At 37.6% G+C, this 27,621-nt stretch overlaps 3 protein-coding genes and 1 long non-coding RNA gene across 6 annotated transcripts; 1 reads left to right on the plus strand and 3 right to left on the minus strand.

Annotated features, from left to right (window-relative positions):
• Positions 1 to 206: 206 nt before the first annotated feature.
• LOC112173725 lies at positions 207 to 4,855 on the minus strand. Its single transcript, XM_040509534.1, has 8 exons — positions 4,226 to 4,855; positions 4,044 to 4,144; positions 2,747 to 2,846; positions 2,019 to 2,090; positions 1,765 to 1,792; positions 1,445 to 1,615; positions 1,279 to 1,328; positions 207 to 315 (listed from the first exon to the last, which is right to left on the minus strand). The coding sequence occupies exons 2-7, from the start codon at positions 4,075 to 4,077 to the stop codon at positions 1,299 to 1,301; spliced, it is 435 nt and encodes a 144-aa protein (XP_040365468.1). The 5' UTR covers positions 4,078 to 4,144; positions 4,226 to 4,855; the 3' UTR covers positions 207 to 315; positions 1,279 to 1,298.
• Positions 4,856 to 5,839: 984 nt separating this feature from the next.
• On the minus strand, positions 5,840 to 7,799 carry LOC112173302. 2 transcript variants are annotated; one of them, XR_002925523.2, is made up of 5 exons: positions 7,675 to 7,799; positions 6,876 to 7,059; positions 6,502 to 6,675; positions 6,108 to 6,166; positions 5,840 to 5,952 (listed from the first exon to the last, which is right to left on the minus strand). It is a non-coding gene; the product is annotated as an uncharacterized LOC112173302 (long non-coding RNA). The 2 variants fall into 2 exon arrangements; XR_005801904.1 differs by having other exon boundaries at positions 6,502 to 7,059.
• Positions 7,800 to 9,154: 1,355 nt separating this feature from the next.
• Positions 9,155 to 10,604, minus strand: LOC112174492 (glucose-6-phosphate isomerase 1, chloroplastic). Of its 2 annotated transcripts, XR_002926033.2 has the most exons (4): positions 10,247 to 10,604; positions 10,026 to 10,147; positions 9,519 to 9,587; positions 9,155 to 9,398 (listed from the first exon to the last, which is right to left on the minus strand). XR_002926033.2 is itself a non-coding variant. In XM_024312266.2 (3 exons), the coding sequence occupies exons 1-3, from the start codon at positions 10,313 to 10,315 to the stop codon at positions 9,231 to 9,233; spliced, it is 306 nt and encodes a 101-aa protein (XP_024168034.1). In that variant the 5' UTR covers positions 10,316 to 10,604; the 3' UTR covers positions 9,157 to 9,230. The 2 variants fall into 2 exon arrangements, 1 of the variants encoding a protein (XP_024168034.1); XM_024312266.2 differs by lacking the exon at positions 10,026 to 10,147 and having other exon boundaries at positions 9,157 to 9,398.
• Positions 10,605 to 15,379: 4,775 nt separating this feature from the next.
• Positions 15,380 to 25,151, plus strand: LOC112169602 (aquaporin AQPAe.a). The gene is made up of 4 exons (XM_024306655.1): positions 15,380 to 15,426; positions 15,567 to 15,661; positions 15,717 to 15,838; positions 24,540 to 25,151. The coding sequence occupies exons 1-4, from the start codon at positions 15,380 to 15,382 to the stop codon at positions 25,149 to 25,151; spliced, it is 876 nt and encodes a 291-aa protein (XP_024162423.1).
• Positions 25,152 to 27,621: the final 2,470 nt, after the last annotated feature.

Below are 27,621 nucleotides of genomic sequence, written 5' to 3' on the forward strand. Positions count from 1 at the left end.
AGGAATACAAGCAAGAAAATTTTTTCCTACACCAACCAAACCAAATGTAAATATGGAATCCACCAAAGAGTAACCTTTATCATGGTGACATTCTCAGTAACACGTGTGCCCAAAATCCTTTAATTGGGTAATATACAGTAAAACAATAGGAAAATTAAAGCAAGAGCAGATTGTCAAGGCAGTATCTCAAAGGGAAAGCAAACCAACCTTGGTGTAAATCATATTGAATGATCTTGCAGTTTCTAGAAAAGATTCCAAATGCGAACGCAATGTGGATTCCACATCTGTATACTCCTCATTTGGGTTGTAAGCATGCTATATGCATTACGGTGAGTTAATTATTACAACGAGAAAAAGAAAGCAATAATAACAGAACTAGAAAAAACAGTTTATAAATACATAAGATGTACAAGAACAACCCAAAATTGCAGGAGCATTCATTACCAATAATAAGATGGACTTGAGGCATTAGTAAAAAGTAATTCAAGATAAATAAGGGAAAATAAAAGGAATGTTAAAACAAAATGCTAAAATGAAAATGGATCTTTGGGCACCCTTTGAACGTCAAAAGGAAATGGAAAGGTAATGAGGCAGATTCTTTATGTATCAGAGAGTTAAAAAAAACTCAAGTACTCTTGTGTAACACTCTGCCTCTCTGAGCCTACGGTTAGACGGGAATGACAGTAGTGGAGCTAACGTCAACAGGAGAAACGAAGATGGGCACATCAACTTTTCAAAATGAGGAGGAATTTGTTTGTGATTTGAGTTGAAAATTATAGTCAAAGAAGGCTGATATACAATTGCCATAACCATACACCAAAGATGGGACATATTTTTTTTTTCTTTTTGATGGAAAAAAACTGCACTGGAGAAAATGTACTACAAAACAATGGACAATAAGTCCACTGAAGTAATCAACTAATGTAGCATATTTGCAGCTGAAAATGCACAACAAAAGAAAACAAAACTGCAAGATCTACTCAGAAATCAAACTGATCCATAAACAAATTCAAATGCTAAACAAATCCAAATTTAAACCCAAATGCTTAACAAATCCTAATTTGATTCAGTCCCCAAATCCATACACATTTCTTTCCTGCCTTTTCAAAGCATAAGCAACAACCATGGAAGTAATAAAAAAAATAGGAAAACCCAAACTGATTTAAGTTGAACAGATTAACAATTTATTCTGATCAAGTGTAATCTCATAAACCCAACATCCATAACCGATACAATATATAAAACAACGACAAAGATGAATAAAGTTAACAACCAAACCTCTTTTCTTTGCTTCCACTTCAAACCTCTCTCCCTTCAATATGCACAACCTGCAAATTAAAAACAGACACCAAAAGTAAAAAACCAGATTCAACTTATAAACAACTCAATTAACAATTTCGATTAAAGTCACAACAATCAATTAGATTGCAGTCTATGAATATACCCAAATTTTTCTTCTTCTCCAGCAGAACAAAACTGACGAATCTAGCTCCCTCTGCAAATCAAATCGATTGAAAACTACAAACCAAATTCCTCCACAGATGATCAGAAACTGACAACTGCTCTCACCCTTTTTCAAACTATAACCCAGCCAATCCAAAAGATGTAACAAAAACTGCGTTAGAAGAAAAAAAAATTGAATAAATCTAAATCAGAGAAGATGGTAAGCACAAAAGAATAAACCAACTAACAGAGAATGACCTTAGAGTTTAAAATTACACATATCCTGCTGCTTATAATCAAAACTGAGTTCAAGGTCCTTACCTGTTTTGGCTGAGATTCTACTGCAAGACTTGTCTCGTAATGCAAAAACAAAATCATGAACACCCTTTCAATGATCTATCCAAATCAATAACATCTCAATCTCAATCAACTAAAACCTTTTAATGATCTATCCAAACCTTTTAACGGCTTACAATACACACAACAAAACTTAATTGTTTATTGATGATGGAGAGATAACACAAGACAGACAGTAAGTAAAGCCTAGATAGAGAAGACAGTAGAAATAAACTTACCTGCCAACCAGATTTACAACAGATTCTACCTTGTTTTTATCTGCTCCTGTATCGAAATCATAAACATCATTGCTGCAAATAGACAAATACAGAGGTTTTATCAGCCCAAGAAGAAACAAGTCATAATATTTCTATGAACTGAAGATAATTAGATTCCAATGTGGAAATCTAGGAAAGTAACAAATCAAGCTCTTCATGTTATGCCGATATACCCTTTTTTCCAGCGGGATGATAGAGAGAACTCAGAGGAGGAAAAACATATACTGGAGAGAAAACTAGATAGTCTACTGAAGAAAAGAAAAGAAAAAAAGAACCAAGTACAGGAAAAGCTAAGGAACCAATAGAATTAGGAATCCCGAGTGAGAGTTAACTATTCATGCAGAAGGGCACTTCTAAGTATCCATCAAGACTATTAGGGTAGAAGTTACTTCATCAATGTCTCCAGAAAGCTCATACATACACATGCATTATCTGACATGTTAACTACATCTGTATGGCTTTGCAATTGATTAGCTTGCCCATTTGAGCCTACAATCCTCACAAGTAGTGTGTTTGTGCAACACACAATAAACTTCTTAGGGTTCAGATGTAGGGAAATTTGGTCTATCACGAAAGAGTAACTAACTCTGGAATATATAATTTACCTATCAAATATGTATTGTCATGCTTCATGATACTTAGATGAGACTTAGTTACTAGAGGAAACAGTTACTCTGTTACCTACTTACCTTAAGTTGAGCCATGTGATGATAAGAACAGAAGAAATCAAAAGAATAGAATAACGCCATGGTGAAAATATGCCCGTCTCTAAATAAGCAGCTGCACTACTTACCTGCGTAAGGGAGCAAGTGTGAGACATAGGGATGCATGTATTAGTCAAAGCACAGTGAAGAGAACCAATTGCCTATTAAAAATCATTGCTTTATGCTAAAAGCAACAACTATAATAAATTGAAGTGCATAGGTGCTTGTCAGAATAAAGGAGATATCAAGAGAGGAGGAAATGCAATACTAAGAACCCACAAGGAGTGCTGTACTTCAAACTATAAAGGGGGAATGAAGATGAGGAAGAAGAAATAGAATTCTATCTTCATCTACCTAAGACCTAACAGAGTTTAACATGTAACCTATGCTCATAGTCAATGATTCACAATCCCAACAAAATTCTACCCAAACATTGTCCTGTAAATGCTTTTATCATACATGTAGATGTTTATTGTATGTCTTAACCACAAAAAAATATTACACATCCCTTTCAATGATTTTTTCTTTTTTCTTTTTTCTATCAATAAAAAACTAAATGCTATAGTTCTGTTATGAAAAGGTTGCACAAGACTATGTTACATGTTGAGATCCTTATTCTCCACATTCAACTCAACACAGTTCTCAAAGTATGTTCAATTTGGAAAAATACAGTAAAACTTTTTAAATGAATACTATATAGAACAAAGAGAAATTAAAAACATATATCACTTGAACATAAACATTAGTATTCTGACCTCATATTAAGAGTTTTTTTTCCAAAATAGTAACTCTTAACACAAAGATGCTAGTTATCTTATTACAAAATTATACTACCAACAAAGAACTAAACGTTCTAATTCTATTATGAAAAGTTACTAACAGGACAATATATTACTTGTTTGAGATCTACAGTCTCCACATTGTTTTAACTCTACACAGTCGGTCCTTTTCATACCAAAACGTCAAAGCAATATTCACCCTTTCTTGAAATAGTAGCCAATGTATTATAAAAACTCCACATTCTTGTACATAAATACCTAAAAAGTCAAGTGCATGCTGAAAGGAAAAGAAATTTCCCACACACACACCCATGTAAATACACATAAGAAGCATTCACTCGAAGATGTATGCACCAACTAAAACCTTTTAATGATCTATCCAAAGCAGAGTCCTACAGTAGTAGTCACATAACACCAAAACTCATCATCAGATCGAATCAATTGAATCGAAAGAAATCAAAGCAACTTCAAGACCATAAGAAAAGGCAAAGATTGAATACTACCTTCTTGTGCTGCTTTCTGAACATGGCAGTCCATGTGATTTTGGATGGCTTGAGGCGGTTGTTAAAGTACCTCTTGCACTTGGAATTTATGAACAGGGAAACTAAACCAAGCCACAAGTCCAAGATTATTAGCGGTGAAGACGATGAGTATAGGAATCGATTAAGGAGAGGTGAAGTTTTAACCTGAGAATCGGAGTGGATGAATCTGATGCCCCTACCAGGGTAGATCTTGGCACCACTGAAGCGGCAAAGCTTAGTCGTGAGAACCATGGCTGCCTCCGGCGGTTCCCGAAGGAAGACGTGCAGGGACGACATGGTGGTCGACAAAATGCCTCGGGTGTTTGATTGGGGCAGTTTCCAACGGGAAATGAGAGAGTTCTGATCTAGGTTTTCGATATTGGATTGGGAAACTGGGGGAGAGTCTGGGATATCCAAAACTTGTTGATTCAGAATCAGAATCTCGAAGAAGAAAAAGAAAGAAGCAAGCTTTGGGTTTTGGGGAATCAAGGGTCTGGATCCTGAACAAGGAAGGAAAAGAGGAGGAGAATGATGAATTCAATTCCTTGCCCAGGGATCGCCGGAGACCCTTCGGCAGGGAATAGGGTCAAAGACTCGGCAAGATTGAAATTGGGGCCTCTTCCATGGAAGGAAGGAAGAAAAAGAGTGAAGAAGGGGTAAATGCAAGGAGATGATGTTTTGAGGAGAGATGGTCGAAGAAAAGATCAGCTGTTATTTTGTTGAAGTGTTATTTTGTGCAAGTGGGAGATAATAGTTGTCAAGGCGCGGGGTTTTAGTTCTTTTTATTTTGTATTCAGGAATCAGACAACACATATATGAAGTTCTGTTGTCTGATTTTGCACACTTCAAAATTTGAGCTGAGGGAGCAAGGAGGGATAGTTCCCCACTATGCCAAAAAGTGCATCAGACGACACAACTGTTCTGTCGTCTGAACGAACAAAAATGTGTCGTCTAGTACGGTGTCGTCTCTTGGGGGCATCAGACGACAGAAGTGTTATGTCGTCTGATTTTTCAGACGACATAAAAAAATAAAAGTCTTGTGTCGTCTGATGAGTTTTGCATTTTGGGAACATTGTGATATGTTTCTTTAAAAGCATTCAAACAACAGTTTTGTATTGTCTGATAAACAAAACAACCACAGTATTTTTTAAATACTATTGTGTGAAGCATATTTGCAAGACTTATTTATGTGGTCTGAATGCCCTTAAATAAGAAATATGAAGACTCTTATGTAGTGTCTTCTCTCATACAACAGCATTTAAAGGTTGTGCTAATTTACTTTAAACGACAATTATATGTGGTCGTAAAGAGCATCAGAGGACAATTAAGTGTCGTTCTAGGATACATACATACGACACTTAAGTGTTGTGTGAAAGGTCTTTTATGAGGTCTTTTTATGTTGTCTGTGATTGATTCCAACCACACTTATTTGTTGTTATTATACGTTTTAGCCAACACTTTCGTCTAACTTATGTTGTTGTTTTGCCCTTTAGACTACAATTTTCTGTCGTCCCAATGCCAAAAAGACAATAGACTTCTATTGGATTTTTGTGTTGTTTTTGTTTAGCTGCAACCACACATTTTGGTGTGCTTTTGTTGTAGCTTGCAATTTGAGATAACACATATTAGTAGTCCCCTGTTACAATTGGTATGCATACATTCTGGAAATTAAAATTGCCCATTCATGAAAGTATGAAACCCACATCCAAAATCATTCATTGCAATTTCTATTAATCCATCATTGTCTTATGTACACAACCTAATCATGAGCATCGATCACTTCAAGTACAATCTACTAAACAATTCATAATTACAAGTTCATAACCTATTTATCTCATATGACAGGAGACATGCAAAACTGGGGCTGATCTCCACTACCTTCATTCACTACCTGATACAAATGCCAAAAGCCAAGTATTTCAATATTCAAATGAAACTATTCTTTGAGACGGATGTATTATGCATCATAGTACCATGTTAATAATGCATGCCAGATCTGCTAGAATACCAAAAAAAAGAAAGAGAAAAAAAATGGAAACAACTTACTTTGAGAGGCCTTTAATACACTATCAATAGCCAGCCTACATATCTCCACTGCAATATAACTACAACCAATGAGAAATGTACGTTATTACACAATGAAGCAATGAAGACACCAAGACCATAATCTTAAAGATCTGTTGACCACCAACAGCCAAATATAACTCCATGAACAACAAGTACTCATAAACAGCCATCAAGATGGCAACTCCTGGCCTTTTACAACCAATGAGGAATGTGCATTATAACACTAAATTCTGAAGTGACTCATAGTAAAGGAAATTAAGATTGCAAGTTGCAAAGAAACTAGTGGATGAAAAAGTTAGACAATATTTATGAAATGAAGTAACTAAGAAAAATAGATGCAAGTCAAATTGAAAACAAATATGAAGTTTCTTACTTATAGTGATATTGGAGAAACAGATGAACACGAAGTCAAAAATAGGGTGATCAGGGGCTGCAAAATGAAAGTTGAACAATTAGAATGAAATTATAGCAGATGAAATATGTTAACTAGAAACTTTGATCCCACATGGCTTTCACCAACCAACTGAAGGTGTATCTTGGAATATATCTGCATACCAAAATAAAACAATGTTCAGCCTTCAAAAATGATATTTTATTTTCTGACAAGCAGTTATATATGAATCCAACACCATATCTGACACATTATATGCTAAAAACTTGGTCATTCACATGAAAACATGAGTGTGGTAAGACATCACAATGGGGACAGACAATAATTTAGCGATGATAAGAGCACCGAAGATATACCTACAAAATAGTTTTGGTAATTGTCGTCTATACTTTACCACCGAAAGAACAAGAAAATAAATGTACACCATGATTCCAGGTGAGGATGCATGTATGATCTCACGCTTGAAATTTGCAACCTCTGAAATATTGTAGACTGAGTGCAAGGGAAAGGGGCACCTTCTGATACCAATGGCAGGGAAAGCTGAGAGAAAAATGGGAAGAAACAAAAATAAGCAAATAGAGAAAGATGGAAAATTGAATAGCAAAAAGTCTTACATACTTTTAGCCAGACTTTTAGTTCATGTATCAGTAAGGAAGTGTCAATTTTTTTACATTAAGACATTTATAAGAATAGTAATGGGGCTAGAAATGAGCAAAAAGAAGCACTAATGCAAGACTGAGCTCAAGTATGTCATGCTTCATAAGTTTACAATGGACGGGTTATGCTTTCATAGTCTATAAGATTCAAACAAGGATATTCATAGTGATATAAGATAACACTCTAGTGATATAAAAATGCTGCAATTCCCAACCTACAAAAAATCTGCAAGAAATATGAAATTAGGTAGAGATTATAGCTACGTTCTTTTATGCTGTGGCTTAGAAATATATTGATCTCACATCATTCTAGCAAAGACAATCACGAACAAGAACAAATAATAGGAAAATCTAATGCATTTGTAATTGAAAAGAAAATATTGTAACCCTTAGCATCCATTCCCCCGCAAAATCTAAAAACAAACAAAACTAAGTGCTTCCCAGTAATCATAGTCATTAGATTACAGGTTACATATAAGCAAGAACATACTATAGATACCTCGCTTGTAAGTGCCAGATCTGACCCAGCCAATCTACTATATATATGGAGGGTTTGGTGGCAATGAATATCCTTCTTTTCTTCTTTTTTCAATTCTGCACCTGCCAATACAAATACAACTGATAAGTGTAAAGACTCAAGATTTTATACAAGAAAACTGAAATTATCAACAAGAATGTGTACACTAAAATCACTAACACTAATACAAAACATAAACCCAGCCTGAACTTTCAACTTTGATTGACTAAGGATTCCACTCCTCAGCTATTTTCTGTCTTGATTTTGGATGGCACGGAAGAAGATTAGGGTTTTCTGGGTGATGAGAGAACAGTGATGTTGGATGCACCGAGGTGAGCGAGGAGGGAAGTGCTGATTGATAGGGTGACCTATTTCCATTTGACAGGAAAATATGATAATGAAAGTGAAATTGAAGGGTTTGCATCTGAGATGGAAGACGAGAATGGCTAAAGCAATTTGGGGAAAAATGAACATAGAACGCGCGTCCAGTGAATGAATGCCTAGCATAGGGACTTTTCTATTATTTTGATTATTCGACTATTAAGTTTTTTGGGTATTGTGTGAGTCGAACCCCACACCTCGAGGACGTGTTAGACGCGCTAGCCTTGGAGCAGCTTCTCCGTGTTTTTTGGTTTTGAAGAGGTATAAGTTGACGTCCTTACATGTATACAAGGACATTGAGTTTCAAAAAACGTCATCGAAAAAATTAGCGGGTGTCCCCAAATGTGTTTTCTGTAGTAGTGAGAATTCTACAAAACATAGAACTTATAAGAGGATTCCAGTAATAAAGTTAGGACTACTTGCAGCAACTGCCCCTAAAAAGTCATTGGTCGGAAATAAGCCAAGAAGGTCAAAATCCCTACTTCTTCAATAATTCCCAAAAAGAACACAAATAAAAAAAATCATAGAAACAAAATGACTTAGTTTAATTTCAACGATCAATATCAAGGAGCGATGATTAAGGAAAAGTAGAGCGAAGAGAGAGCCGGGAAAAAAAAAAAAAAGGATGTCGTGGCTCATCAACAGCAATCACAAAATGATTCAAAACCTCATTCCTTATCATCAACTATCCCAATCCTTCACCCATCAAATACAGCACCCAGAAAGAATTTCAAATCACATTCTCACAAAGTCACAAATAACTTCCACTTGTCCTATTTTAAAGTGAGAAATATACTTAAATGAGAAAAGGCACAGAATACTCAATTTCCTGTGATGAGAAACAAAAAGAGAAAAACAAAATACTGATTGCAAAGAAGCAACTAGACATACAAATTAGGGAGTGATAGCCTAAACTTTCTGATACCATAGATAAAGAATTTCTGATGACAAATAGACTGAACAACTCAACTTAGAAAACAATCCATGTTTACTTGATCAGTTAACAACTGATCCAAATTGATTCATAAAGACATACAAATTATGAGCGGTTTGGTAACAAAGACTCATAGAACTTGGTGGAAGCTTGACACTAGAATCCCAAGCACCATTATGAACAATTATAATGCAAAATGCTAGAAATACATGATATTGGCAACCTAACTAAGAGTTTTCTGGATGATTAATATTCCCCAAACAAAAGAAAAAATTACACATACCCGATTACTATCAAGGTCAAATTCTTTCCCAATAGGTTCCATGACCAACTGCTGCAAATACCGACTAAATAATAATAGGCTGTCCATGTAAGGAAGAACAACCATATCCTGAGAAAATCAAAAGGGGAAACAGTTGAACATCTTCAGAAAGAAATTAAAACCAACCATAAAGAAATCACACTGAAAAATACGCTATTTAAAGACATTCATAGATTGAGCAAACAATACCTTGGATCCCAATCCATCAGTAGCCCAATACCAGCATAAAGCAAGCAAGGCGGCAGGATTATTCTTAACCTGAACGCAGAAAGAATGAAAATTATATCTTTTGCTTCCAATCTTATTTTAGTCAGGGTAAACTCGAGAAAGAACAACACAACCACTATTGTCAATTAGTTTCGCAATTTTTTTTTCTCATGGAATTCAACTACAAATTGGAGCTCAGACTTGATAATCATTTATTATTAGGACATAAAACTAATTACATCACCAGCAAAGAACAACAAGAATTGGGTTTGATGCTAAAGGCAACAGATATAATAGTTCTAGACTGGTGTGCAAATGGACTATTTCAAACAGAAATAAAAAAGGAGGCAGGGTAAGGCATATAATATACTGAATATCATTAATCAAACTTCAATGAAGCTATGGTGCAGCTGGGCCAAAGACATGATTCATATATTGCAATACAAGGAATAGTTTCATTAATTATTCCATTATTTATAATATACCAACCCTCATAGATGACCTAGCTCATGTGCCACGAAAAGGTACTTGACAGGAATCACAACTCAAAATCAAAATTGAACAGATACTCTGACATTATGATTCAGAAACTTCAGCAATGTGTCAATTCCCTGAAACAAGGATGAAATATAGATAACAATCCAAGTAAATAAACAAAATTAAAAAACATGAATGATGATCATGTACAATTGGAATTCTGTAATACCAACCTGAAGCGCTGCTGGAAGAAGACCAACTGCAGACATTTCAGATGTTCTTCCCCCAACCCAGTCAAACATTGGGAATCTAGCTAACCAGCCCTCAATTCTAGCAGTGTTGTCTAATAATGAATTTTCTTGAGTGATAGCCACACCCTACACAGAAACAGAAGAGCATGAGAAATAAATGGCATAAAACAATTAAAATGAGACGATAAAAAATCTGCCGCTAGAGTAAAATGAACATGAAAAATAAGCACATTGGTCAATCAGGCACTGGAAAAGTGCAAAAATATAAATAACTTTTTGAAGACATGGTAACATCCCACTGTCAAATGCAAATGAGTAAATGAACAGCAATCAGCCTCCAGCTAGTAAGTCATATAAGCAAGCTGGAATTCCCAACCAACAACAAAGCTGCATTATCCAACAAAATAGCAGGATCCCACCTGATTCTTCAGTAGATCAATTGTTTTACTGAAAGCACATTTCAAGATATAATATCTACATTACTGTTTCACTTAATAATCAACTTCTGCTCCTCCTGTGTATACATTTGCAAACATGTAAACAAAACATTCAACTTATAACAGAGAGGTAAGCATACAAACCTTGAATCTGTAACTCCCATCCACGTTGACGTAACAATGATAGACGTGTGTGCTTCCAGAATCCCAATCAAAACTCTATAATACATCAAAAATATAAAAGGGAAATCAGTACTGTGAGTCATTTTCGTCACCTCCTTCTCCAACAACTCCTCCTCACCGCCTTCGTCACCTCCTTCGCCACCTCCTTGTCCAACAACATTTCAGATGAGGGACTGAGGGAGATTGAGAGTTGTGAGATGAAATTTCAAATAATCAAATCTATTAACTGGAGATCGATGGGTCGGAGACCAACATCCCAACAATGAAGTATAGAGAGAAGGTTTACTTACAGTGGGTCGAAGCAAAGCCGTGGGTCGGCAGTTCAGCGGTTCGAGATTACGAATAGGAGCTAGCTTAGAGAGGCTGAGGGAGTGAGATGACTGACTGAGAGGTTAGAGCTAGCTTAGAGATAAGGCCGAACCGTCGAACTTTGCGGTGGGTCGGCGGCGACTGAAACTGAGGGACAGAGGGAGTGAGTCGAAGAGAGGCTGAGGGTCAGGGTCAGTCAAAATCTCGAATAGAGGCTGAGGGAATGAGGGATTAGGGTTAGCGACTAGATTTAGGTGGGTTTGCCACGCCCAGTGGCGACGGCAGTTGGTTTTTGATTGAAAGTGATTGCGGTGGCTGTTGGGGAGGTTGCGGGGTTTGGGGAAGGAAATGAGAGAGATGGAGAGGAAGACGGGGCCGGGTTTTGCTGAAGCCTGAAGGAGAGAGATTTTTAGACAGAATTTGTGGGAATGAAAAAAAACACGAAGGGTTTATGTTATGCCAAAAGAGACCTAAAACAAAAAAGTCAAACTCACCTTATTCAGACAACACTTATATGTTGTCTAAATATCACCCTATTGATTAGTTAACTATAAGGTTTTGGCGCTTAAGAGGGAAAAGACTCAACTTGTTGGAGGGAAATCTAAAATTTCTGCTAGGGTTTTTTCCTATCTTTTCAAACAACATATAAGTGTTGTCTGAATGCTCACCATTTATCTAAATTTGAGATAGGAAATCACCACCTTTTACAACTACACAAATATGTTATCTGAATGCTCACCATTTTTCCAAATTAAACCAGTATGGTTTTAGTGTATATTCAGACGACAGAAAAGAAAATTATGTCGTCTGAAAAACTCAGACGACATAAAACAAAACTTATGTCGTCTGATGCGTGTCGTCTGAAGGACTTTTTGGCATAGTGCCCGCCTATGTGCAATCATAGTATCAGTTTTGGCGCTAGGGATATATATCTCTCATTTAGACAACACAAATAAGAAATTACGTTGTAGGAGTACATATATGTAACCTACATTTCAATCAAAGTTTGTTCTTTTGGGGGAATGAATGACGTTTTGTACGCATTGAAATTTTGCCAGTATATATCTTCATTACGTAGACAACACAAAGTAAAAAACTGTTGTATGATATTTTGCAAGCTACACTCATACAACAGATATAACTATTCTGTTGTCCTTTGGAGCACCAATTTAGAGCCAAATTTGAGTTAGGCTAAGAGGGAAATCTGCCGCTATTTTTTTCTTCATTCACACAACGAATTATTCTTATAACTGTTGTGCAATGATCTACTAGCTAAAAAGTTCAGAATTTTAACCACCTTATACAACGCAAGTTTTGTAAACGTGTTGTGTGATTCACTTTTCTTCATCACACAACACCTTTTTTTTTTTCGTTGTGCAAAAAGTGTTGTGTGTTTAAGTTATTGGTGTAGTGATGGTACGTAGAAATAGACCCACTTATTATACATTTCAGATCATAGAGATAGTGGAGATCTTCCTTTGGTACTACGCCAGAGGCTCTAGAGATCTAGGTTCCTAATATAAGAAATTTATTGAACTTAAACAAAACTAAAAACATAGGGTTGGGCCAAGGGCGTAAACCCTAGCCCAATTGAGAAGCTACTGGAATAGGGTAAAACCCCAGCCCATAAACTCAAAGCCCAAATAGGATATCCATCAAGCAAAGGTCCACCCAAGGCCCAATAGCCTGGTCCGGTCCAGTCCACCTGCCAGCTAAGCTCCATCCCCGTCGCACACACCAACCAGTGAAGCTCAGTCCGCCGCACGCAGCCACGACCAGCACCGTCCCGATCCGCGCCCCACAATCCACCACCTGTGACCCAAAACCACGCGGGACACGCCTCCTCAGCCCACGCCACACGCCCTCAAACCTCACACCGTCTCCACCATGACTTGCATCTCCTCGATCCGCACAGCCACAAGTATATCATCTACGACCCAAAACCGCACTAGCCATCTTGCCTCGACCCACACCACACGGAGAAACCCAACCCCGAGCCACTGCCAACTAGCCAGATCGGTGGCTCCATCATCAGGGTTCGATTGTCGGATCTGGTAGCACGACCACCACCTCTGAACTCCATCCCAGCTAGACCATCCACAAGCCCCGAGCAAACCCTCCATCAGATGCCATCCCATGAGCAATTGCCCATCCAATACCCGTCCGGCAGCCAACCTTATGACGATGGCAAGGCCAAAGGCCAGCCGATGAGCCTAGGCGCCGCCGGACGAGGATGATTTCCCAGAACAAAAACCGGCCTCTAGGGTTTCCTCGAGGAGAGAGAGAAAAGTTTTATTTTGATTTTCTCTTTTAATAATGAGTTAGAATGGGGTGAGTTATTGTGTAATTTAATTTACTTCTTCATTTTAATAGATTGATGTCCTCCATGTTAAAAAATAAAACTCAAAAGTTAAGGGAAATTATAATTTAAATTTTTACTACTCTTCTCTTTTGTCTCTATAATCCTATATAATAAATTGTAGAGAATCTTGGGAATACATGAGAAATCATCGCGATCTCATAATATATATATATATATATATATATATCTGTGTGTGTGGCGTATATAATATATATATATATGGCGTATATACACACACACACACATATACCGATAATGTTAATGTATAGACTTTTGCAAAAATGTGTAGAATATGTTTCTTTTAGCCATCTCTTTGCATTATGGAGCAACTCATAACTGTACAAATCCCACTGATTTTATCGTGATTCTAGTCCTCCTTGCTTTATTTTTAGGAGTGAAATTATTATTGTAAAATTCACGCACGCACAATAATAGACTATTATAATCTGGAAAGAGCAGGGAAGTCCACGTTCATATTTGACTTTGTTCGAGTTAGGGACCCAATGTTCCAGAAGAGAGAGTCCATAACGTATTAAGTATCGGAGGATAGAAGTTCCCCATGCCATAGATACAATGCAATAATACAGAAATGAATAAGGGATATCGATCCCAAAAATCTGCATTTCTCATGGATATCAATCCCAACATATCTGCAATTTCTCCTTCAATATCAATAGTGGATTGACAGCACATTATCATCTTCTTCTTCATGCTAGTTATTTCCAGAATCAATATTTTGTGTCGTTAGGAATCTTAATGAAACTTTCTAAATCAAATTTGTTAATAAAATAATAACTGCATTCGGAGGACGTACGCTAGTGTAAAAGAATGCGATGGTCATATACACAATATTTAAAACATATATACTCTCAATGAATACAATTGATGTTAGAGATATTAAACTAATATATCAAATTTTCTTCTAAAGGTTTTAATATCTCTAATTCTAAGGAGAAGGAGATTGTAACTGCTTAATTTTTTGCAGGTTGGTTAGTCTGCACTGGCAATTGATGCTTTGATGAGTCTTTTTAGAAGTGCTAGAGTCTCATAATTGTGTGCTCAACGTGGGTGATTAACAGAATATATTTCTCTTTTTGAAGGCAAGGCACTTCTGCATGTTTTGTAATAGGCACTGGAGTAGTTAAATCTTATCTAGAATAGTCGTACCAGTATAGGCCTATTTTTATTTATTTTTATTTATTTTGATGTAATGTTCTATGCAGACTTTAATTATTTGGTTTATTAATATAATGAAAGTTTCAACCATAAAAAAAATATATCAAATTTATTGACTAAATAGGTCATGTATTTTTTAGAGCGTTTTGATCCGAACTACATAGAAGACTTCGATATATGTTATTTCGATTGCGACAATGTAGTACTTAATCGACATTTTCAGTCTATTATATCACGAGATTAGATTACAATTAAATTGTGTTTACTAGCTGATGTGTGTGTATCAAAATTTACTTAGATATGAGTCCACCTAAAACTTCACACACTTCTAAGTTCTAACCCAAGATTTTTGTCTTTTTTTTTCCTCTAAATTATTGTAAACCAGAAAAATCCGTGTGAACATTGTTATTGATCACCTTGATATTAGAAAAGGGTGTCCATCACATAATGAATATAAGTAGGGCAGCCCCGAGTTGAAAGCAATGGAGTTGACTTGAAGAGCTTCTAACAGATATTATTGTCTACTACTCGCTCAATCATTCCTTTCGTGCTCACTCTATATATAGCTAGCTGTAATGCTCGTTCGAAAACTCCAGCTTAATTCACTCAACCACAGAAGAGAAAATGGCTCAAATCAGCAGGCCAACGATGGAGGAAGATAAAGTTCATGCTTTCTCTTCCCCCATGCCATTAATGTGAGCATGCACCATGCACATTCTCCCTCAGCTGCTATTTTGTATCCTCTAATTCTTTGGTTCTATATATAAACTTAAATTTGATTACTAAGTAATATGTTGTACTCCTCTCATGGTTTCTTCTTGAAACGATTTTGCAGGTCAGAACATTGGAAGACTGAAGAAGGGAAGAAATCCAATCCCTCCAGTTTGAGTGAGGTTTTGGGCTTGCGCGAGTTATTTTCTCCACAGGTTAGTACTGAATCACGACCAAAATAAACAATTAATTAGCATTTAGCCTCGAATTCGAGGTCCCGAGATGATCTCCTCCATTGAGACCAATATCTCAGCACCAAACCTTGTATTGTCAATCCTGGTAGCAATCATCGCGGCGATTCTCCTAATTGCTACCTACCCGGTTTCCGGAGGCCACATCTGATAACATAGCATCCATGACTGTAAAAGTTATCGAACCTGAAGGAAGAAGAGAGAGCTTACCAGAAAGAGAGAGAGAAAAGCTAGAAAAGATCTGAACATGATTTCAGAATAATGAGAGAGTCCCACTCTTTATTACAAGCTAGGTATTTATAGTAGTCAACATAAAGCAATCCTAACTAACGTTCCAACAGACTAAAAATTAACAGGCTGTAAATCCTCATGGAGAGATCCACATCAGCATAATGATCTGTAGGAAAGCTAGGAGGGAAATAAGGGAGTATGATGACATGGCTAACACCTCCCCTCAATTTCAGTGGGGGAGAACACACTGAGATTGGTGCAATGCTCCTTGAATACTGGACTGTGTAGCCCTTTTGTGAACATATCTGCAGTCTGCTGTGAAGTAGGAACATACTGTAGCAGAAGATCACGACTTTGAACACGCTCTCTGACAAAATGAAAGTCATTATCCAGGTGTTTAATCCTTGAATGAAACACTGGATTTGAGCACAAGGCTATAGCAGACAAATTATCACATTTGAGTAGTGGAGGAGCTGGAACACTGTGATGCCCCGGAAATTCGTAATTATTTTTCGAGGAATTTCCGGAATCTAATTTATGGTTGTTGGACGGTTTCGTGGCACGTGGACGGAGCGGAAGTGTTTCGGACGAATTGATTAATTGAAAGGTATGACTTTAGGGGGGGCTCATGGTTGACTTTTGATGTGTTGGGATTCTCCAAAAACTTCCTTCACGAAAGTTGTAGAGCGCGTCGATACGAGTTCGTGGATATGTGGAATGCTTAAATCGGAGTTCGTATGAGAAAGTTATGAGCGTTTGAAGTTTTGGGAAAGTTCTATAAATAGGAGTTTCCATTTTCGAAAACTTACTATTTCCATTTCCATATTTCCATTTCTGGAAATAATCCTTTTCTCTCTCTTCTCTCTCGTTCTCACCTTCAGAGTCGAAGTTTTTCGACTGACCTGACCCGGCTTTTCCGGCGAACTGCGGCTGTCTCTGGCCGTGAAACTTGGTCAGCTGGTTCGCCTCCTCCGTCCGGTCGTCCCTGTGGTGTTCTCTAGCGACGAGATCCACCGTGTGCGGCGCTGCAAGGTAGTACAGTTAGCGTTTTCGGACCCGGCCGGAAAACACAACTCCAGTGACTTTGTGGCTTCGTGCTTCCTTGGTTGAGTTCAGAATAGCCTTCCTGATCGATCTATGGTGTTTGTTTTGATCGGTTTACGTGGAAATCGGTTCAACTCAGTTGGGATTACTGTTTACGACTTGTGAGGTAGTTTTCGATCCCTTAAGCTTGTTTTCTGACTTCGAGCCAGTTATGAAAGTTCACAAGCATGCTTAGATGAAGAACTTTGATGTTGGGAGTTTTGTGAAATATTGAGTTTTGGCCGGTGGCGGTGCGCCACCGTCTATGGAGGCGTTCCGGCGGTGTTCAGGCCACCTAAGGAACTGTTTTTGGTATTATATATGTTCTACTTGTTGATACGAGCGTTTCGATATATAATATGCAAATTTTGGAGTTCGTATGGAATTGTTATGATTTTTGCCGTTTCATGTCGGTGAAATTATTCGTTCCGTGAGGATTCGAGCGTCCGATCGACTTGTGGTTTGGTCACATAGATCGTAGATGTATTCTGGAGACATTGGGTGGTCTCGGATGTGGTTTCGCCTCGATTGGCGTCACTTTGGGAATTTTGGTTCGATTTAGGGTTTCGAACGTTATTCCTTGTGTTTCATTGACTGAATCAAGGCTGTACTTTTCTTAGGTGCTTGACAGAGTGCATTCTGTAAGTAGTCTAGTGGTGTGAAGACGCAGCGGGAATTTCGAGGTGAGTAATCTCACGTAGTTCATTCATGAACGGGCTTACCTTTATCTTTTTAGAGTTATTTAGTTAACTACAAACTATAGTTGGTATTAGTAGGCATTCCTGAGCGGATGACTACGTATATATATATATATTTACGTGAAATATATGTGTTTTGGTGGTTTGTGGATTTTGAAACAATATGCATGAAATGATGCTTTTATTGTTTTTTGGTGTGGCTTTTGGAAAATAAATGATTGTAGAAATGTTGATTTCGATTTGTTTTGAAAAGAGTTGAGATTTGTGTATTTGAGGAACATTTTAGTTCGCGGGTGGTTTATTTAAATATGGGTTTTTACCGAGAGTAATTGATAAGGATCAATTACGGGGAATCTTTCATTTTAGATTCGTGTAACATTTTGGGTCCACTATGACTCCTTTAATGTTTTGGTATTTATACCGCGGGTCCAAAGACTTACGAGTTGAGGATCGTGGGTGGGAAAATCGGGAGTTCACGCCTTTGGCCGGGTTAGTGAATACGATCAGTTAGAGCTCTAGTCTGTCCGCCGCGTTTGTTTATTGATTTAAACGTGTGAGTTTATCTCGTGATTTGAGTGAGTTTATCTCGTGCTTTGTTTATTGATTTAAACATGTGAGTTTATCTCGTGATTTGAGTGAGTTTATCTCGTGTTTTGTTTATTGATTTAAACGTGTGAGTTTATCTCGTGATTTGAGTGAGTTTATGATTTAAATGTGTGAGTTTATCTCGTGATTTGAGTGAGTTTATCTCGTGCTTTGTTTATTGATTTAAACGTGATTCGTGTGAGTTATTCTCGTGATTCGTGTGAGTTGTGTGTGGTTTGAGTTACTCATATGGGCTTGCAAAAACTTACCGGGTTTGTTGTGTGGCAACCCGGTGCACCATTCAAACGGTGTAGGGGTTAATCCTGCAGGTCAGGATAATCGGGGCTGAAGTTGGGGTTGCATACTTGCAGCTAGACGGTAGGAAGCAAATTTTGTGACTTTACCGTTATTTGGACTTCCGTTGTAGTGAGCTCTGAGGAGCATTTACGTTTTATCTTGTTGTCGACAATTTAATTCGTATGCTTGTGTAATATATAACTCTATGGAGCGAGTGTATATTAACTTTGAGGGTTCAGGGCATCAATATGTGTGTAAGTCAAAGGGAAAAAGATTTCAGGAATTTTGTATTGATGACTGAACGTTCACGCATGTATAATTATGGGATTATATATATCGATTTTCATGTGTGTAAAATCAGGGGCGTGACAAACACGAACATGAAGATCACAAAGAATGTGTCTAATCCAAGATATGTCAGCTGCAGTATTGGCAAGGGATCTATATTCAGCTTCTGTAGAACTCCTTGAGACAGATCCCTGCTTCTTAGACTGCCATGAAATAGGACAATATCCTAAGTAGACAATGAAACCTGTGGTAGACCTTCTTTGATTTATTTCTCCAGCCCAATCAGCATCACAATAAGCAGTAATATATGTTGGAGATGAGCCATACTTGTAGAAAAGACCATTCTTTATTGTTCCTTGCAGATATCTCAGTATCCTTTTCACAGCAGCATAGTGAACATCAGTAGGAGCAGTCATGAACTGACAAACTGTGTTCACTGCATAGGCTATATCTGGCCTTGTAAAGGTAAGATACTAAAGAGCTCCAACAATGCTTCTATAGAGCGTAGGATTTGCCAACAGTATACCTTCATCTTTCAACAACTGTGCATGAGGTAAACATGGTGTATTACAATCCCTGCAAGTTTCAAGACCAGCTTTCTTAATAAGCTCTTTTGCATAAGTTTCTTGAGACAAGAAGAATTCTTTCTGCATATGCTTAATTTCAATGCCCAAAAAATGAGACAAGGGACCAAGATCCTTCATATCAAAGACATCACTCAATTAAGTGATAACAGATGTAATACCTAACTTGTCTAAGCCTGTTATGATAATATCATCCACATATAACAACAAGGCCACAACACCATGCTTAGTACTTTTCACAAACAAGCTGGGGTCTGAATGAGAGAATTCAAATCCAAGTGAAGGAAGAAAGTTCGTAAACTTTTCATTCCAAGCTCGAGGAGCTTGTTTTAAACCATAAAGTGATTTTTTCAAGTGACACACATAGTCAGGATGAGCAGAGTCAGAGAAACCTTGAGGCTGATACATGTAAACTTCTTCTTTCAGATCACCATGAAGAAATGCATTTTTGACATCTAGCTGTCTTAATTCCCACCTGTTTATTGCAGCAAGAGCAATAATCAACCTTACTGTACTGTGTCTCACAACTGGACTAAAGGTTTCATCATAGTCTAAACCTTTTTCTTCACTATATCCCTGAGCAACAAGTCTTGCTTTATACCTTGAGATACTGCCATCTGGATTTTTCTTGATCTTGTAAATCCATTTACTACCAACAATGTTCTTACCTTCAGGTAAAGGTACAAGATCCCATGTGCCTTGCTTTTGAAGAGCAAGTATTTCTTCAACCATAGCACAATCCCATTCTGGAATACCAGCAGTTGCTTTGAAGTATTTAGGCTCAACATGATCACATACTTCTAGTACAGAGGTGAATCCACAGAAGTAGGGCAATTCATCTAGGGGATTATGCTGAACTATACAGGAGTATGCACAATAGTCTGGAAAAGCCTTTTGCTTAAAGATACCATTCTTTGCTCTTGTTAACATGGAATGACTGTTATAATCTCTAGCAGTATCTTCAATAAATTGCAGCTCATGTGGAAGATCATCAGTAATATTTAAACCGGCATTTATACTTTGGCCATCTAAAGTGTCATGAAAATAACCATTGGGAATTTCAGGGTGAACTTCACTAGACTACACCATCACACCATTCTCTTCTTCACTTTCATGACTCATATCAACATTATTATGTCCGTTGTTTACACCAACAATATCATCAAAGGACCTTGCAGAACCAAAAGAGGAACCAGATGAAAATGAAGACGCAGTAGAACCACCAGTAGAACCAGTAGAACCACCACTAGAACCAATCTCATTATCCCCCCCCCCCCCCTCCCCACAGCCACAGGTGGGGAACCAGCTGAGGGCTGAGAAGAAGACGCAAAGGGAAGCACAATGTGTAATGGATTAGACTGCAGGACAGGCAACACATGGGACTGAGATGTGGACATAGATGGTGAGGAATATTGAAAGGAAGTACCAGAAGAAGGACACTGTTTGGAAGAAGAACTAGGTGAATGGAAAAATGGTTTGATCATGCACAACATGTCTGCTCACCACAATTTATTTTTCTCAATGTTATAGCAAAACACACCCTTATATCCCAAGGCATATCCAAGAAAAACACACTGAACAGTTCTAGGATCCAACTTATCTTGTGAATATGGTCGAAGATATGGATAGCAAGCAGTTCCAAAAATTCTGAGAAACTTAAGATCAGGTGCAGATCCAAACAGCTCAATATAAGGGGAAGACATTTTCAAGGACTTACATGGCATTCTGTTAATGAGATAGCCAGAGTGAGCAACAGCATGAAACCAGAACATTTTAGGAAGCCTAGCTGCAATCATGAGTGTGACACAAGTTTCAACAAGATGTCGATTTTTTCTCTCAGCAACACCATTCTGCTGAGGTGTGTATGGACAAGAAAGAAAGTGCAGGATGCCTTTGTGGTCAAGGAAATTCTTGAAAGCTTTACTGTTAAACTCACCACCACCATCTGTCTGCAGAGACTGTATATTATAATGGAATTGTGTAGAAATAAAATTGGAGAACTTGATGAAAGTAGACAAAGTGTCTGATTTATTGATAAGTGGATAAATCCACACAAACTTTGTACAATCATCTATAAAGGTAACATAATATTTGAAACCCTCAATAGACAAACATGGGGCATGACCCCAAAGATCTGAGTGAACTTTCTGAAAGGGAGTTACAAACTTTGACAATGACTCCTGAAAAGGCAATCTATGCATCTTTCCATTCAAACAATGAGAACACATATGAGTAGATCTATCTTTATTAAACTGAACTTGAGACAGAGACAACATCTTAGACGCAATATCATCAGCTGGATGACCAAGTCTGTGATGCCAAAGTGAAGACTTAACAGTAGCACCAAGGAAGCCACAGTAAGTTGTTGACTGAACAAGTTTGAACCTTGGAGTTTTGAACAGAAATAGACCTTCACCATTACTCTTTCCTCTGTACAGAAGAGCTTTGGACACTTTGTCCTGCACACAAATATTAGTTTCATCCAAGGTTATGAAGCATTGATTATCCCTGCATAACCTGTTAAAAGATAGTAAATTGACTGCCAGACTAGGAACATGAAGCACATTATTCAGATAAAAGGTATGCTTGTCAGGAGTAAGCTTTGCAGCACCAATATGTTTAATACTCAGACCTTGTCCATTGCCAAAAGTAAATGAATTGTTGGAGTCATATGGTTGAGCAATGGTGAGGTTTCTCAGGTCTGAAGTCATGTGATGTGTTGCTCCTGTATCTCCAATCCACACCTCTCCACAGTTGCCATGTTATGAATTGGATGAGCTTGCACCGTTGCAATTAGCATGAGCAGACATTACAGTGAGTGAGGCAGGTGGTTCAGCTCCTTGAAATGAGTAATTACTCCTATGATGACAGTCAAAAGCAGCATGGCCTTTAAGTCCACAGATTTGACACAAAATAATAGACTTTGCAGGATGATCAGCAGGAACATCTGTTCTGTAAAAGCAGTTTACAGCAGTGTGCCCTCTCTTACTGAAAATTTGACACTCAGGAGTAATACCATTGTTGTTCCTGTATTCACCATTATTGGTATTTGCAGGGTTTTGGAAGCATCGACTTGCAATATGCCCTTTCTTGTGACAAATGTGACACTCCATGTTTTGGTAGCAGTTACTTGCAGAATGTCCCTTCTTATTACAAATTTGGCACTCTATCCCACCATAGCTCCTGTTATAAGCACTGCTTTGACCATCCTGTTGAGAAAACTTGCCATTGTTGTTGCTCCATGCAGATGGCTCAACATTATTTCCACTCCAAGAAGTCTTGCCTTTATCATTCCCAAAGGAACTTGATGAATGCTTGTTTCCACCATCATTTCCTGAGTACTGTGTAGTGTTGGTATGCCTGTATGAGTGGTTTCTTGCTGCCATTGCAGTCATAGATCCTTGAGGCACAAGTTGGCCTTCAATGTCTCTCTCAGCAGCAAGGAGTTGAGCTCTAAGATCTTTAAGTGGAATTGGAGTATCTCTTGCACGAATGACTGTCTTAATCATGGAGTATTCATCAGGTAGGCCATTGAGAGTCACAACAACAATATCTTCCTCAGCAAGATTGACTCCAACTGAGCTTAATTGATCTCTTGCATGTTTGATGCGCAGAAGGTATTTATCCACAGAATCAGTACCCTTCTTAATAGTCTGCAGATCAGTTTTGAGCTGAATAATATTGGCTCTAGAACAGGTAGAGAACCTTTCTAGTAGAGCATGCCAAGCATCTTGTGAGGATTTACTGCCAACAATGATCTCCATGATCTCCTCATCCAAAGTTGCCATTAGCAAGCCAAGTAATGCCTTATCAGTTTTCTTCCAGGCCTTGAATGCATTAGTAATCTCATTTGTCATAGTCCCTTCATCAGTAAGAACAAAACGAGGTGGACATGGAGAGGACCCATCAAAGTTGCCAAATAGATCATTTCCTTCAAGGACAGACTGGAATTGAAAGCTCCACTTCACAAAATTGTTCTCATTCAACCGAACAGTAATCATGCTCAACAAGGAGTTGATTTCAGCTTGTGACATTGCTTCAGAATTATCAACAATCAACAAGTTATAGTAATTATAACAATTTTCCTTTCAATACTCACACCAAGTTATATCATCGAGATGTTATAAAATCACACTTCCTCCCTTAACTAGAACTTGTAGATTATCAACAGCTCTTGCAAATTATGTCAATCACAGAACTCATGCAGGTATCAATCAATTATAAACCAAGACTAATTGTTCGGACAATAGCACACAGTGAAGCTACTTGAAATTCTTGTAACAAACTTAATGCAAGTGAGCGAGTACTCACCAGAGATTGTCATCACGATCTGTAACCTTGAAACGAAGCAAATAACCTTGATTTCAGAGAAGCAATAAAAGCTCACCTCGATTATTAGTGAAGCTTAAACATAAATTTCACGTAAAACTCTGCAGAAGAAGACTTAGTTAATGAACCAGAAATTTCCAGAACTAGAGCTTCAAAGTATGCATGAGTGAAAACGAAGCCACAGTAGTAGATCTAGAGTTCAATCTCATACAAATCTCACAAACTTCGATAAAACTCTACATAATAAGACTTAGTGACCAAAAATTTCCAGATCTAGAGCTTCAAAGTATGCATGAGGGAAAACGAAGCCACAGTAGTAGATCTAGGGTTCAATCTCACACAAATCTCACAAACTTCGATTGCGGAAGCAAGAAATAAATATAACTACTGTGATAGCATAGCAACAGTCCACAGGATCATGAGCCGAAGCTCTGATACCATGATAACATAGCATCCATGACTGTAAAAGTTAACGAACCTGAAGGAAGAAGAGAGAGCTTACCAGAAAGAGAGAGAGAAAGAGAGAGAAAAGTTAGAAAATATCTGAACGTGATTTCAGAATAATGAGAGAGTCCCACTCTTTATTACAAGCTAGGTATTTATAGTAGTCAACATAAAGCAATCCTAACTAACGTTCCAACAGAATAAAAATTAACAGGCTGTAAATCCTCATGGAGAGATCCACATCAGCATAATGATCTGTAGGAAAGCTAGGAGGGAAATAAGGGAGTATGATGACATGGCTAACAACATCAACCCCGTCATCACCTTTTCCGCGGCACTAGTCGGCATCATTTCCTTCTCACGAGCTGCCGTGTACATTTTCATGCAATGCGTGGGAGGAGTTCTAGGTGCCTTGGCACTCAAGGCTGTGATTAACAGCAGCCTTGAAGAAACATTCTCACTTGGAGGTTGCACCCTAACCGTGGTTTCTCCTGACCCACAAGGGCCCATCACGGTCAGGATCGGGACAGGCCAGGCCCTTTGGCTCGAGATAATATGCACATTTATTTCCCTCCTTGCGTCGATATGGATGGCCTTCGACCACCGCCAAGCCCACTCCATGGGTAAGGTTATGGTCCTCTCTATTGTCGGAATAGTGGTGGGCATTCTTGTGTTTATCTCGACCTTTGTAACAGCTGTGAAGGGCTACGCTGGGCCTGGAATAAACCCAGTTAGATGCCTCGGCCCAGCACTTGTTCGTGGGGGCCACCTCTGGATTGGCCACTGGGTTTTTTGGGTTGGGCCTACTATTTCTTGCTTCGCTTTCTACTTATACGTCAAGCTCATTCCCCGTCAACATTTCCATGTGGAGGGCTGCAAGCATGATATCTTCGACTATGTGAAGACTCTTCCCAAGTAGAATGAATTTACTCTGCAAGTACCATATCAGGATAAACAGAAGGATCATATGTGTACTTGCATGTCACAATATTCATGGCTAGCTGTTACATTTGTTCTTCCGATCTGTACATATATTCTGCCGCTGGCTAGCTCTCCATATCAGAAATAATTGATCGAGTTCGAAGATGTCACAAATCAAGGCAATGCGTGCGAGACACATGATAAAACCGGGTAAACATGCTTTGTAATTTTGGTGCTAATTAGGTTTAACAGTCTTGCTAACTTTCGTCAATATTGATGTACTTCTCACAAATAAAGTAGATTACTTGTTATCTCAAGATGGATGATTATATGTGAAAGAGCTGATGATCATTTAGTTGAGTAACTTTATGATTAAAATGATCTAAAATCGCAACTGCTAAACACATCGACTCCAAGAAGAATGAAATTGATGTAAATTCACACCCTTCTCACTTTAGAGGAGCCAGATCCTTCAATTGGTTGACTTTAGACTCAAGTAACCGACATCAATCAAGAACCTTTGAATTTGATCTCAAGATGCCGATATTATTCATTGCAGTACGTAGGAGGACTGAATGACTTTGGAATCAAGCATTCCTTTACTTGGTTGGCCAATTTCGGCTACTTGGGCATAACTTAATAGGATCATTACGTTTAGAGCATAGTTGTTATGTGTTTCAACTTTTATTACCCCAGTGGTGTTAAGGGTTTCCCAAGGACCTTAATTTGGGCTACTGACCATTTTTTTTTAGGTAAAACGACATAGAAAGATCTCGGCCTTGAGTTTAGATCGATGTTTTGTAATTGTTGATCACTAGGCATGCAAGTTCTATATATACTAGCTGTATTAGAGAACATATGAAGTTATTCAAGTGATGTCTCCTTTTATCATGCTCCAAAAAGGATGTGATATTGTGTATCATCTTTGGTCTTGATTGATCTTAAAATTAACATGAGAGACCCTGCATCACATTCACATGCCGAGGATTTAGCCTATATACCCTCTTTAGTTTTCGACTTTTCTATTGAATTTAGAGGCACTCCTTCATTCATATTGGTAGAGTAACTTGGAAACATAAATTGTCGGGTCATTCTCTCATCTTTTACATACCACCTTCCAGAATCAGGCTATATCCTTACAACATGGGCTGCTCATTGAATGATTAGAATACACATATATGGCAATGGGTCGCCCCTAACATTTATTCAATTCGTGCCATGAATATCCTATATATGTTTCGAATAGTGGAAAAACTAATGAACTTAATTTTCCTTAATTATCAACCAATTATTAGTATTTTTTTAATTAGGTCAGTGGCTTTTATTGTTATTTAGAGTTAATAGATTTTACGTTTGGAGGTCACTAATTTTTCGGTTCAGATCAATAACTTTTTAATTTGATCGAAACAAGTGAGCTCGTTCATTATGATCATCTACACAAAGCTACAAAAGAATAGCCATAACATTGAAAGTCCAAAGTAAATAAATTTCTTAGGTTTTGTCCTCACAAGTCCAAAGTCCAAATTACATCCATAAATCCAAAAGCCAGTTGCCTGTACCCGTGCTGACATCGATGGACGAACTACCTACTCATTTATAAATGATGATATAGGCTAGTTCTGAATGTTGTTTACAACTCCAACTCATTGCTTAATTAAGTGTTCTTAAAAGCTGGTCCCTATCTGTACTACTAGCTAGTAAACGATGATATACAAAACTTTCTCAACTAGTTGGTTAGAGATAAAAGATATTTTCAGTACCAACGAACAAGTAATATCTACAATTAGATATAACTGATTCATTAATTGGAAATTATTCTATGCACCGACGGTGCAAGTGACCCAACCCTTATAAAATAATCTCAACCCTTGATATTTATTATCAACTTTATTTTTAATAAACAAAAAATGTATTTAATGCAATCTAACCATTTATTTATATTAGTGCAAGTGCACCGCAATATATCGTCGGACTAATACACACACATATATGCAACTGATGTACTTGATGATCATGTATCGATATGGTAATTAATTATCTTATGCCAGATATTCAATTCTAATCTATTATTATGTATTATATATACATATATATATATATATATATATCTGTGTGTGTGTGTGTGTGTGTGTGTGTGTGTGTGTGTGTTTGGCGTATATAATCATGCACCGATAATGTTAATGTATAGACTTTTGCAAAAATGATACGCCAAGTGTAGAATATGTTTCTTTTAGCCATCTCTTTGCATTATGGAACAACTCATGACTCTACAAATCCCACTGATTCATCATGATTCTAGTCCTCCTTACTTTATTTTTAGGAATGAAATTATTATTGTAAAATTCACGCACAATAACAAACTATTATAATCTGGAAAGAGCAAGGAAGTGCACGTTTATATTTGACTTTGTTTAAGTTAGGGACCCAATATTATGTTCCAGAAGAGAGAGTCCATAATGAATTAAGTA

Source organism: Rosa chinensis, chromosome 6 (genome assembly GCF_002994745.2).
Source record: "Rosa chinensis cultivar Old Blush chromosome 6, RchiOBHm-V2, whole genome shotgun sequence".
Classification (NCBI taxonomy): Eukaryota; Viridiplantae; Streptophyta; class Magnoliopsida; order Rosales; family Rosaceae; genus Rosa; species Rosa chinensis.

Excerpts from the sequence above, each read along its gene's own strand:
- LOC112174492 (XM_024312266.2), bottom strand. The coding sequence starts at position 10,315 with ATGTTTGACTGGGTTGGGGGAAGAACATCTGAAATGTCTGCAGTTGGT. Across the intron at positions 9,588-10,246 it reads TTCTTCCAGCAGCGCTTCAG|GTTAAGAATAATCCTGCCGC; the intron begins GTTGGTATTACA and ends TTCTGCGTTCAG. Across the intron at positions 9,399-9,518 it reads CTGATGGATTGGGATCCAAG|GATATGGTTGTTCTTCCTTA; the intron begins GTATTGTTTGCT and ends TGATTTTCTCAG.
- LOC112169602 (XM_024306655.1), top strand. The coding sequence starts at position 15,380 with ATGGAGGAAGATAAAGTTCATGCTTTCTCTTCCCCCATGCCATTAAT. Across the intron at positions 15,662-15,716 it reads GTTATTTTCTCCACAGGTTA|GTCCCGAGATGATCTCCTCC; the intron begins GTACTGAATCAC and ends CTCGAATTCGAG. Across the intron at positions 15,839-24,539 it reads ACCCGGTTTCCGGAGGCCAC|ATCAACCCCGTCATCACCTT; the intron begins ATCTGATAACAT and ends ATGGCTAACAAC.
- LOC112173725 (XM_040509534.1), bottom strand. The coding sequence starts at position 4,077 with ATGGACTGCCATGTTCAGAAAGCAGCACAAGAAG. Across the intron at positions 2,091-2,746 it reads ATCACATGGCTCAACTTAAG|CAATGATGTTTATGATTTCG; the intron begins GTAAGTAGGTAA and ends GTCTATTTGCAG. Across the intron at positions 1,616-1,764 it reads TAGAATCTCAGCCAAAACAG|TTTTTGTTACATCTTTTGGA; the intron begins GTAAGGACCTTG and ends CTTCTAACGCAG.